The 10,339-nt window shown below is 39.5% G+C and overlaps 3 protein-coding genes across 4 annotated transcripts; 2 read left to right on the top strand and 1 right to left on the bottom strand.

The window, feature by feature from the left end:
* Positions 1–137: 137 nt before the first annotated feature.
* APG1 (S-adenosyl-L-methionine-dependent methyltransferases superfamily protein) lies at positions 138–2,479 on the bottom strand. 2 transcript variants are annotated; one of them, XM_021966210.2, is made up of 4 exons: positions 2,279–2,479; positions 1,497–2,139; positions 760–1,066; positions 138–481 (listed from the first exon to the last, which is right to left on the bottom strand). In XM_021966210.2, exons 2-4 carry the CDS (start codon positions 2,060–2,062, stop codon positions 326–328), a joined length of 1,029 nt encoding a protein of 342 aa, XP_021821902.1. In that variant the 5' UTR covers positions 2,063–2,139; positions 2,279–2,479; the 3' UTR covers positions 138–325. The 2 variants fall into 2 exon arrangements, with proteins under 2 accessions (XP_021821902.1, XP_021821901.1); XM_021966209.2 differs by having other exon boundaries at positions 1,497–2,479.
* A 1,219-nt stretch (positions 2,480–3,698) lies between these two features.
* Positions 3,699–5,678, top strand: LOC110763455 (ammonium transporter 2 member 5-like). The gene is made up of 3 exons (XM_088244911.1): positions 3,699–4,346; positions 4,513–4,798; positions 4,981–5,678. Exons 1-3 carry the CDS (start codon positions 3,759–3,761, stop codon positions 5,520–5,522), a joined length of 1,416 nt encoding a protein of 471 aa, XP_088101037.1. The 5' UTR covers positions 3,699–3,758; the 3' UTR covers positions 5,523–5,678.
* A 1,420-nt stretch (positions 5,679–7,098) lies between these two features.
* On the top strand, positions 7,099–9,976 carry GG1 (Ggamma-subunit 1). The gene is made up of 4 exons (XM_021966235.2): positions 7,099–7,502; positions 9,365–9,417; positions 9,567–9,611; positions 9,701–9,976. The coding sequence occupies exons 1-4, from the start codon at positions 7,344–7,346 to the stop codon at positions 9,783–9,785; spliced, it is 342 nt and encodes a 113-aa protein (XP_021821927.1). The 5' UTR covers positions 7,099–7,343; the 3' UTR covers positions 9,786–9,976.
* Positions 9,977–10,339: the final 363 nt, after the last annotated feature.

The following is a 10,339-nucleotide window of genomic DNA, read 5'->3' as shown; positions in this document are numbered from 1 at the left end:
AGATTCTTACGAATTATGTGTCCATTTTCATTTCTTAGAAGGATGAAAGGGGGATAAATCAATTCGTTGGTGAAAAGAAACCTACACGTGGAAGCTTCACACAAATTTAATTATATTGGAGATCATCAAACGGTTGATAAAGAAAAATTAAAAATGTGATTGGAACTTTATTAGCGATCATCAACAATTCAGTCTCACCAAACACTATGAAAACTTTGCCTGCCTACTAAAAGTGAAACCAACCAAAAGCACACGAAAAGATGCTGAAATATAATGTTTTCTAAGGCTCTCTCTCTCTCTCTCTCTCTCTCTCTCTCTCTCTCTCTTAGATTGGTTGACCTTTGGGTACAATTTTATCCTTGAGCCACATGTATATAGGCACCAGAACAAAGTATGTTGCTGCCATGACACCCAAGATGAACCGCACAAAGAACGACCGCAGATTTACAGGCTTTGTCACATCCTCTTCTTTTGGACCAAGCTGCATCCAAACACAAAGACAGATGAAGAGTAAATAAGATAGATCATAGGATGAAGGAACCACACATTACAAAACAAGATCAATACCGTTATCGTTTTTGAGTTGACAGGAACTTCCAGTTCAAGTAATCATTATAGAGCAAGTATAACCAAAGTACTACACAATTGGAATCCACTAGAATCATCATAGTGATTGGCTATAAACCGATACGAAATCGAACCCAGAAGGGTAATAATCATCAAGACATAGGTCAAACAGGGTTCTCCGTGAGAAATTACCTGTAAAGGAGAATCCCCGGATGCTGGTTTAATGCCTGTTACAGAACATCCCATTATCAATCCATGCCGGCGAACCCCACGATACCATTTTGGGCCAATTCTTTTCAGTTGGACATCTTTAAACCCTGCCTTTTGGAACCATTCAATGTACTCTTCCTCCTTTGGGAAAAGCATCCACACATCTGCAAAGAAGCGAGATAACCAAAATGTTGGGTACACAGGACCAATTACGCATGCTTTTCCTCCAAGTTTTAAGACCCTGTATGCTTCCTTGATGCCACGCTGTGGGTCTGGCCAGTACTCAATGCTGAGAAAATGCAATCATTAGAAAGATTCTAAGAAAGTTAGAGTGTATGTGTAAACTCAGGATGAATTAAAACTGAATATCATCCTGCAGATTATTACCACATATTTGAGTTCAATCATTCAAATGAAGTGTGCATTTGAAAACCACAAAAACACTTGCATGCAGATGCTCCTATCAGCCATAATGAAAAGGGAGTTTAGGAAACACAATTCAGACTGATACTTTCTTCTTAATTTCACATTCATGTTTAACTCTTCCTTTAATAACACTGAAATTGACAGACGTGGACACTGATAGCATTCTAAATAGGCGAAGACTACTTTTTAGCCTTTAAATTGAAATACAATCAACAGATTACATGACAAATTGCAATTTCGAGATTAAGAAAAGCTAGAAAATACACCAAATGAAAGAAGTATGAGCAATTTACCTTCCGGCAGATACATATCGATCAGCGTAATCAGTTCGAAAAGGGAGGTCCTCAGCATCACCCTCAATAATCTTGCAATCCTTCAAGGGCTCCTTCTGCTTTGCCTTGGCGAGCTGATGAGGGGACTGGTCAAGAATGGTGACATTCTTGGCATCCACATGCTTAACTATACCCAAAGTGGTGAAGCCAGTACCACCACCAACATCTACAACAATCATATTCCTATTACTGAGATCAGCTGGTTCAAGTGCCTCATCCCTCATGTCCTCAGTCCAATGCCCAGGGTTTATGACATGATCATACACAATTGAGAGGAACCTATAGAACCAAAAAGCCTCTTTCTTGTGCTGAATGAACCTAGGCTGGGATGCTGGCCTAGATGCTGAGAAGCTGCACTTGGGCACAATGGTTCTGGTGCAAGACTTGGAAATTCTTGTACTTGAAACCAAACCCATCTTCAGAAATTGCTTCCCATGAAGATCTGACCCCATGAAACCCAACCCGTTTGGGGTTATGCCTCTGATGAGTGAGAGGTTCTCAGCCCCATTGAGAATTGCAGAGACCATGGTTTGATCGATGATCAATCAGAATAAACCCACAAAGAAAAGCTAGTAAATTTCACTTGGGTTCAGTAATCTGATGACTGCAATGAAAACCCACATGCAAATTTAGCAGCTTTTGGGTTATTTCTTGCCACTCTCAGTGAATCAATTTGCTTTCTGTGTTCATTTTTATCTCTCTTTAACTAGAGCAACAGAAAAATAATGTACAGTGGAGCTTACCAGTTGAGTGAGCTTGAAAGGGAGAACCTTGTCAGCGTTGAACACACACCACAAGTTTTGGCCTAGAGGTATATACAAACAAAAAGCTTGTGATTGAACTGTGACTGAGCGTTCTTGTGGTGGTACTTGCAGTTACGAAACAAGATTAAATGTTTATTTTTTCCTACTTTTTATGGTTTAATTCCTATTTTTTAAGGCCAAAATATTCCAAAAAACTAGAAGCAGAAGAAAGCTTTTAACTCATCAAGAATGTATTCTATAAATTAAGGCATATCCGTCCAAAAACAATATAAACAACGACAAGTACTAAGCACTAACCACTGAATTCTAATTTTTCAGAAATTTTATTTGCACTTTAAAAAAAGAATCTAACCTCACTTTTCCATTTTTGTTTGTTTAATCGGAGCTGATAAAAAAAAATATTAAAAAAGTGGAAAAGGGGAAGATAGGTGATACCAGAGAAAAAAGGAGAAAATATAATCTAAACAGAGTTCTCAGGAGTTCATTTTTTTCAGTTTCAGTTTTATATATTTTCTCTTATTAGTTCCTTCCTCATCTCTTATGCATCTCCTCCCTCCCTACATGACATTTCCTCTCCATATCGTTCTGAAAACTAAGCAAAAGCAAAAATCATACTCAACCACATTAATACGTTTCTTTCTTCTTCTATATTTAACTGCTACATTAAAAACTTGATAAAATAAAATATAATGTCTTTCGTGATAAACATTTATGTCTTTTCTGATAATAACATTGATGTCTTTCTTGATAAAATCTCACAATCATCTCAATTAACTTTAGTATGTATGGCCCCGTTTGGTTGGTGCCTAGTCCCTTTCTTATTAGCGAATTGACTTTGCACTAGCACAGAATTAGGAATTAGTTGAGATTCAGATATGCAAATAGATTACTTTTTTGGTCATGCACAAGACAAGAGTACAAACACTACTCAAGATTCAAGAATAGATTAACTAGTTAATTAATTACTTTAATTTAAATACTATATTCCTTCTTAGGAAACATCAATCATTGGCCAGAGGATTTCGGCGGGAATTCCTGTGCCTTAACTTATAGCCGTTGGATTCCCCGTCATTATAAAAAGACGAGACATCAAACATCTTTGAATCTTTTTCTAACCATGCTCATGAATCTCATCTTCATAATTTTAAATTTAATAGCTGCCGAATTTACAATTTTAACCATCGGCATATGTAGCAGTCAAGCTGAAAATTAGAAATATACCAGGACGTACCAGTAATTACAAAACAAGACGGCTTTTTCAGATCCATTAATCACAACAAATCACGTAGAATTAAAATGGTCCAGACATTTTACAGCAAAGCTCCGAATTTTCAAAGCCACACAATACACACAAATTATATATAAGTGTACCTTGCCATCCCATTCAAAACTCAAGCTGCACTTCACTTTCTATCATCCCAAACTAAACTCTAAACTCTAAACTCGTTAGTTCATCATAATGGAGCTTCCCGTGAACCTCCGCCCTGACGAGGCAAGCCCCGAGTGGTTGAGCAAAGGCGACAACGCTTGGCAGCTCACAGCTGCCACGCTTGTCGGCATGCAAAGCGTCCCGGGCCTTGTCATCCTCTACGGAAGCATAGTAAAAAAGAAGTGGGCCGTGAACTCGGCCTTCATGGCCCTTTATGCCTTCGCAGCGGTCTTGGTCTGTTGGGTCGGTTGGGGCTACCAAATGTCATTTGGGATCGAGCTGTTCAGTTTCCTGGGCGTGCCCAACGTGGCCATGGGACAAGAGTTCCTCCTGCAACGAACATTCGTTGGGTATTTGCCAAACGCGACCATGGTCTATTTTCAGTTCGTGTTTGCGGCGATCACGTTGATTTTGATTGCTGGGGCATTGTTGGGGAGGATGAACTTTCATGCGTGGATGCTATTTGTTCCCCTTTGGTTGACATTTTCTTATACAATTACTTGTTACAGTATTTGGAACCCCCATGGGTGGTTGGCTGAGATGGGCGTTATTGATTACTCTGGTGGCTTTGTCATCCACCTCTCCTCTGGTGTCGCGGGTTTCACCGCAGCTTACTGGGTATGTAACATAATACATCCATATTATACTGGCGTCAGTCATTCATACACACATAATTTTTTATATCTCGCCTTAAAAGTGTAATACTAAAAGTTTTATTAATTAATCGGGTGATTTGAGTTGGTTTTATAAAAGAATTACAGGTGTTGTCTTTTTATGGGTGCAGGTCGGGCCAAGGGCAACCAATGACAGGGAGAGGTTCCCGCCAAACAACATCCTGCTTATGCTGGCAGGGGCGGGCCTACTATGGATGGGGTGGACTGGATTCAACGGTGGAGATCCTTACATGGTGAGCACAGACGCATCTCTGGCCGTCCTCAACACCCACGTGTGCACTGCCACTAGCTTGCTGACGTGGCTCGTGCTTGACATTGTTTTCTTTGGGAAGCCCTCTGTGATTGGTGCCACTCAGGGCATGATCACAGGCTTAGTTTGCATAACCCCGGCTGCAGGTATACATATATTAGTCACTTCACATTTTATATACCCTTTTGCTATAATTTGAAAGTATAATTAAATATCATCTTAAACATAAAGGTGCATATAGAGCCGGTCTTAAAATTCTGGGGTCCCCAAACGAATGACATTTATATAAACTTTTTCAATAATTACTCACAAAAATCTATTGTTATAGGTGTGGTGCAAGGTTGGGCAGCAATGATCATGGGAGTAATGTCCGGAAGCATCCCATGGTACACCATGATGGTCCTCCACAAGAAAATCAGTATCCTAAAGCATGTGGATGACACAATGGCTGTGTTCCACACCCACGCCGTGGCCGGAAGCCTAGGGGGCATCCTCACCGGCTTCTTTTCCGATCCGAAGCTATGCCGAATCTTCTATTTGGTAGGCGATTGGCAACACTATATTGGCCTAGCCTATGGATTGCAGAGTGGCCAGGTTAAGGCAGGGTTTAAGCAAATGGGAATTCAAATCCTTGGGATATTGTTTGTCATTGTTGTGAATGTGATCACCACTAGCATAATTTGCTTGCTCTTGGGGCGCTTTATCCCGCTGAGGCTCAACGAAGATGAGTTGCAGATCGGAGATGATGCAATTCATGGAGAGGAGGCTTATGCATTGTGGGGAGATGGAGAGAAGTATGATGGTTCAAAGCACAATTCAGTTTATGGCTTGGAAGAGTTTCCTCTAGCGCCGCCTAAAGCTGAGGCCTGAAGTTGAAAATGCATTTCTTCTTAATTTTGTTTTTATTTTTATCTTTATTTTGGTTGTGTTGTGTGTTTTCTCTGAAGAAAAATATAATGTATTATGTACTCAGCATCTGATGTAATAAGAAGTTAACCATATGGACAACAAACAGGTTGGTCATTCGATTGAAATGAACCTCTCTTGCCTTGTTTGTGTGAAAACCCTCTGCATTTATTTAAAACATGGATCCCTAAAAGAATCATGTGTGTTTGCGCTAAAATTAGACATGTAGTAAATAGACCAACTTAAAGATGAGGTGAATGTTGAAGGTGAGGACCCTCGGTATGTGAAAGGATTCGGTAAGCAGGTAAACATGCATACAGAAGACAAATGTACGTGGTTCACCCGAATAATGGGCTACGTCCACGGAGAAGTATGTTCTCATTACGATAATGTGAGTATACATTGCACATAGGTTTAGACTCAAGGAGAAGAGGAAGAATACCGAAGGCCGAAGGCAGATGCCGAAGGCCGAAGGTCGATGCCGAAGGCCGAAGGCCGATGCCGAAGGCTGGAGGCCGAAGACAGATGCCGAAGGCTGGAGGCCGAAGACCGAGGATCTGGTGTGATCCGTGGGTTTTTAAGTGGGCTCATGGGTAAGCCCATGAGGCCCCAGTAGCCTGCCCAAACTCCCCCATCCTATCTCTTGAAGGGGAGAGGTCTCCTTTTATAAAGAAGGGAGAGTCCCCTCCTCTTGTGTTTTGTCGATGTGGGACTCCCTTCCCTTTGGCTTGGGAGTGTTTGGGGAGTGCTTGGCCAGATATTGTACAAACAATGTGCAACTTCACCCAAGACAGTAGAGCACAACTAATGTTTCGTGAAAGGCAAGTTTCGTCATAGATTTAAGAATTGGTTTTAGTGACAATATTGCACCGATATTAATACTAGTACTTTAAAAATGGAAAATCTTAGTCGTATCGTGCACTCAAATTATAACACGTTGAAAGATTATATCATGTGACCGTATTTCAATACTATACAATAATTTATCGGACGATTTTGTTGATCAAAAGTCTTCACAATTGGCATTTAGCAAGTACAATCTTGGTCGTCAAAAACCCATTTTGCATCCCAAGCTCATTGGCCATGGCAAAGTTCCAAATCTAAACACTTGATGTTTATTTATTTTAATTTTTTGTAAGGATCTTTTATATTGAGAGAAGCGATAATATATTAAATTCACACATACTATATAGATGACAAGACTCGTACCCAGAACCTTTCATGATAAAAACAATTTCTCCAAACTACTACACTAATGAGTCCTTTGCCATGTGTTACGTATTTAAGTAGAAAGAAACATAGAAGATGTCTATGGGAAACAGAAAGAGACAGACACCAAAAGGCAGGCACTTTTCCAATTGGGAGATAGCTAGCTGCTGTCTCTGTTCCACTAGAAAACACATCATCAATGAATATTAATAAACAGAAACACTCTTTCCACAAGGCTTCAAATTATTCTATTAAGGTATGAAATGAAATGAAAACAATGAAGATTGGTGAAAACTTAAAAGAAATATACAGAAAATGTTTCGTTGTCAAAGAAAAAATCCAAAGGACAAACCGGGAAGTGAGAGAGCAAAATTAAGTTAAAAGTCTCGATATTTATTTAAGTTTTTATCTTTTTGGTTGGTGAAAGCTTGTTACTTGGAATATAGGGACGAGAGAGAGAAAAGTCGAAACTTGTACGAAAATTCTTTCTCGCCCAACTCTCTGAAACACCACCCACCAGATCTGTGTGCTGATTCCGAACATGGGTTTGTAATGTGTGTGAGTCGGCAGTGAAGAATGGCGTCCGCTACGGCGTCGTCTGTGGACGAACAGGCACATCTAGTTGCTTCAGTTGGTTCACTTGCAGGTGGAGGAGGAGGCTCCACTGATAACAGAGGAAGGCATCGGATTCTCGCTGAACTCAACCGTCTTGAACAAGAACTCAAATTCTTGCAGGTTTCTTATTTTCCTTTCTCTCTCTCTCTTTCTCTTTTCTTGGGTTCTTATTGCCACTTGCTTGTTTCCTCTGAATGTTGTTTGTTTCCCGGGGAAATTCTTCCTTGGAAAACATTTCCCACTTCTTTCTTTTCTTTATTTGAGGTTCCAATTCTAAGGGTAAGTAAAAAAGTTCTCTGCTTGGCTGTTAAAAGTAATGAAAGGAACTTTCTTTCTGAAAAAGAAAAGTCATATGGTTTATATTTGCCTAGACATTGCTTCTTTAAGCTTTCTATAAATCAGAGTTTTACGGGAAAATTTCTTGGGTTGGAAAATGGGTTTGACTACATATTGAAATTGAGGCTTAGAGTGGTCAACCTTGAGGGCTTGTGATGCAATTTGCTCTGACTTTATAAGGTATCAATTAACGAAATTTGATGATAGGGAGGTAATTAATCATCTATATAATCGGTGAGGTTAGCAGATAAGCTGCAGACTTAGTGAACAGCACATTGGCAAGAGCAGAGGGCTGAAGAACTGTAAACTCATTGTTCTACGTGGAAACTATATGTGACTAGAAAACTAAAGAATGTACCTTCAATTCTTCAATAGTAAATAGAAAGTTGCCCTCTTTCACATTGGATTTATTAACAGCTGTTTTAGGGGCAAAATCATACTGCTTGAATTTACTATATATAACTTGTTGCAAATCAACGGTGCGAATGGCCTATTTGATCGACAAGTTCTTTGTTAATCTGAACAGATAATCATTTGGCCTTTTATGTGGCTGTGTTCAACCACCTTTGCGTGCATTTTGTGTTATCATGTCGTATCGTAGTCGAGCTATAAAACGAACGACTTCACAGCTCAGGTCTTAGAAGGTGTTATCCAGACCTCTCGTATTTAGGTTTCCAACTGTAGGACTAGGAACTTTAAATTTCCAGCTTTGCTTGGTTTCTTTATCTTCTGGGGATGTTTATATTTCATACTCCTTGCAGAACGCTAGGTCTTGTTCTAATAATTTGGGGATTTCTTCAGAAATTTCTATGTATGTAGCTACATTCTGTGGTCTTCATAAATAACTAGCAAACAGCCTTCTTGTGCATAACTACACCCTTTTAGATAGAATAAGCACTTGCAAGTTGCATGCTATTAATCAGTTAAATGTATCGTTTCATTCATGGCATTACCCTTTTAGGCGAATGGTAATTTGATCAATGATGACGGGGGATTCAAAGACCTCTTCCAACCTTGGGAAGAGAAATACCACTAGATTAAGAGCTAATTGGTCCAATTGTCAAAATGGTCATGGCAGGTAACAGGAAGAGGGCCAACGTTCTATGGGGTTGTCTTGTTCATGCGGTATTCTAGAACATTTGGTTAGAATGTAACCGGAGAATTTTTAAGGAAACCGTGGGGGCGGACTCAGACGAACTTTGGGATAGAGTGAAGTTTGGGGCCTCTCTTTGGGCGTCCGTTTCTGCTGAGTTTAAGGACTATCATTATTCTACCATTCTGCGAGACTTTAGCGCTGTCCTAGTTTGATTATGTCCTTCTCTTAGGATTGTTCGCTAAATCTCTTGCTGGGGTTTATTTTCTTACAGTCCTGTCGTCTTTCTCTTTGTTTCTTGTGTGGTCCTGTCTTTTGTTCTGTTCTGTTTGAGGAGGATTTCTTATCCCCTCTTTATCAATACAACGTTTCTATTTTAAAAAATAAAATAAAATAGGTCCAATTGTAACTTTTTTTGTACATTCACATTTATGCCAAGAGACATTATATTATCTCTATCGTTGTCATATAAAAAGTGCTGCAGACAAGTCACTGTTGTGTTTGTACACACTCAGTTTACATTCTTATGTTACTTTCTTGCTTTGCATATCAGGAAGAGTTGGGAGAGCTCGAAAGGACTGAGAAAGTTTCGACCATATGTTCAGAGTAAGTATGAGCAACGATTCTTTAATTATGAGCAAAGACCTAAAGGATAATCATAATTCTCAGAAGTTTTAGTATATCCTGTCCTTAACATGGTAAATCTGATAAACTCAATGATAAGTGATGATCTCTTTTTCGTTCATGCTGCTTAGATTGCTGCCCTACGCCGAAGGCATTGCGGATCCTCTACTTCCAGTGTAAGTTGTATAACCAATCTCCTCACGTTGAAACAACCAAAATTGCTTATATTTATAATGCTCTATCCTCTGATTTATTCTGATTGCAGAACAAATGGACCTGTAAATCTATTATGGGATCGATGGTTCGAAGGACCCCAGGATTCACCACGTTGCAGTTGTCGGATACTCTGATTTGACGCAATCTAACATTGCTAGCACCATTCTTAATTTTTCGTCTTACGTTCAAAATTTTGTACCAGGTCAGGTACGAATGGTCTTTAGGTTGACGGTATTGAATGTAGAATTTACCAATGACTTAGTATGAAGTTTGTACATTAAATTCACCATATGTAATTTGTTGCTCATTTCCACTTCATTTTGAACTGGCGCTCATGTACTGACCATAAAGCAAAAAGAGAAAGCAAATGTGGGTTAGGTGAAGATATTGTGCTCCCCTTTGGACCCGGGTTCAATCCCCCTACCCGTACATTGAAGTATTTTAGACTATCGCTTGTCCAAACATAAAAAAAACAAGGGTAAAGAATCTTTGTCTGGGCCTTTAGTGTGGGCTGTGCCTGTGGGTAAGGTATTAGTCAAATTGAAGCCAACTTGAACTTCATCTCAATCAAAGTCGTGAAATTAGTTATAAGATTGTAGACATGGGCTTGGGTGAAAATCCTGCATCTGTAATCATATGGGGTTGCTGGTATTGAGACTTTTTAATCAACCCAAAACTTCAGGGCCGA

Source organism: Prunus avium, chromosome 8, assembly GCF_965620075.1.
Source record: "Prunus avium chromosome 8, drPruAviu1.hap1.1, whole genome shotgun sequence".
NCBI lineage: Eukaryota > Viridiplantae > Streptophyta > Magnoliopsida > Rosales > Rosaceae > Prunus > Prunus avium.
The sequence above is the reverse complement of the archived record's forward strand: the minus strand, read 5'-3'. Positions and strand labels throughout refer to the sequence as shown.

Bases quoted from the DNA above. Each gene is read 5' to 3' on its own strand.
- APG1 (XM_021966209.2), bottom strand. From the start codon at position 2,062: ATGGTCTCTGCAATTCTCAATGGGGCTGAGAACCTCTCACTCATCAGA. The intron at 1,067-1,496 runs GTAAATTGCTCA...GCATTTTCTCAG, and splicing joins CGATATGTATCTGCCGGAAG to CATTGAGTACTGGCCAGACC. The intron at 482-759 runs GTAATTTCTCAC...GTTTGGATGCAG, and splicing joins CCGGGGATTCTCCTTTACAG to CTTGGTCCAAAAGAAGAGGA.
- LOC110763455 (XM_088244911.1), top strand. From the start codon at position 3,759: ATGGAGCTTCCCGTGAACCTCCGCCCTGACGAGGCAAGCCCCGAGTGG. The intron at 4,347-4,512 runs GTATGTAACATA...TTATGGGTGCAG, and splicing joins GTTTCACCGCAGCTTACTGG to GTCGGGCCAAGGGCAACCAA. The intron at 4,799-4,980 runs GTATACATATAT...CTATTGTTATAG, and splicing joins TTGCATAACCCCGGCTGCAG to GTGTGGTGCAAGGTTGGGCA.
- GG1 (XM_021966235.2), top strand. From the start codon at position 7,344: ATGGCGTCCGCTACGGCGTCGTCTGTGGACGAACAGGCACATCTAGTT. The intron at 7,503-9,364 runs GTTTCTTATTTT...TTTGCATATCAG, and splicing joins AAGAACTCAAATTCTTGCAG to GAAGAGTTGGGAGAGCTCGA. The intron at 9,612-9,700 runs GTAAGTTGTATA...TTCTGATTGCAG, and splicing joins GCGGATCCTCTACTTCCAGT to AACAAATGGACCTGTAAATC.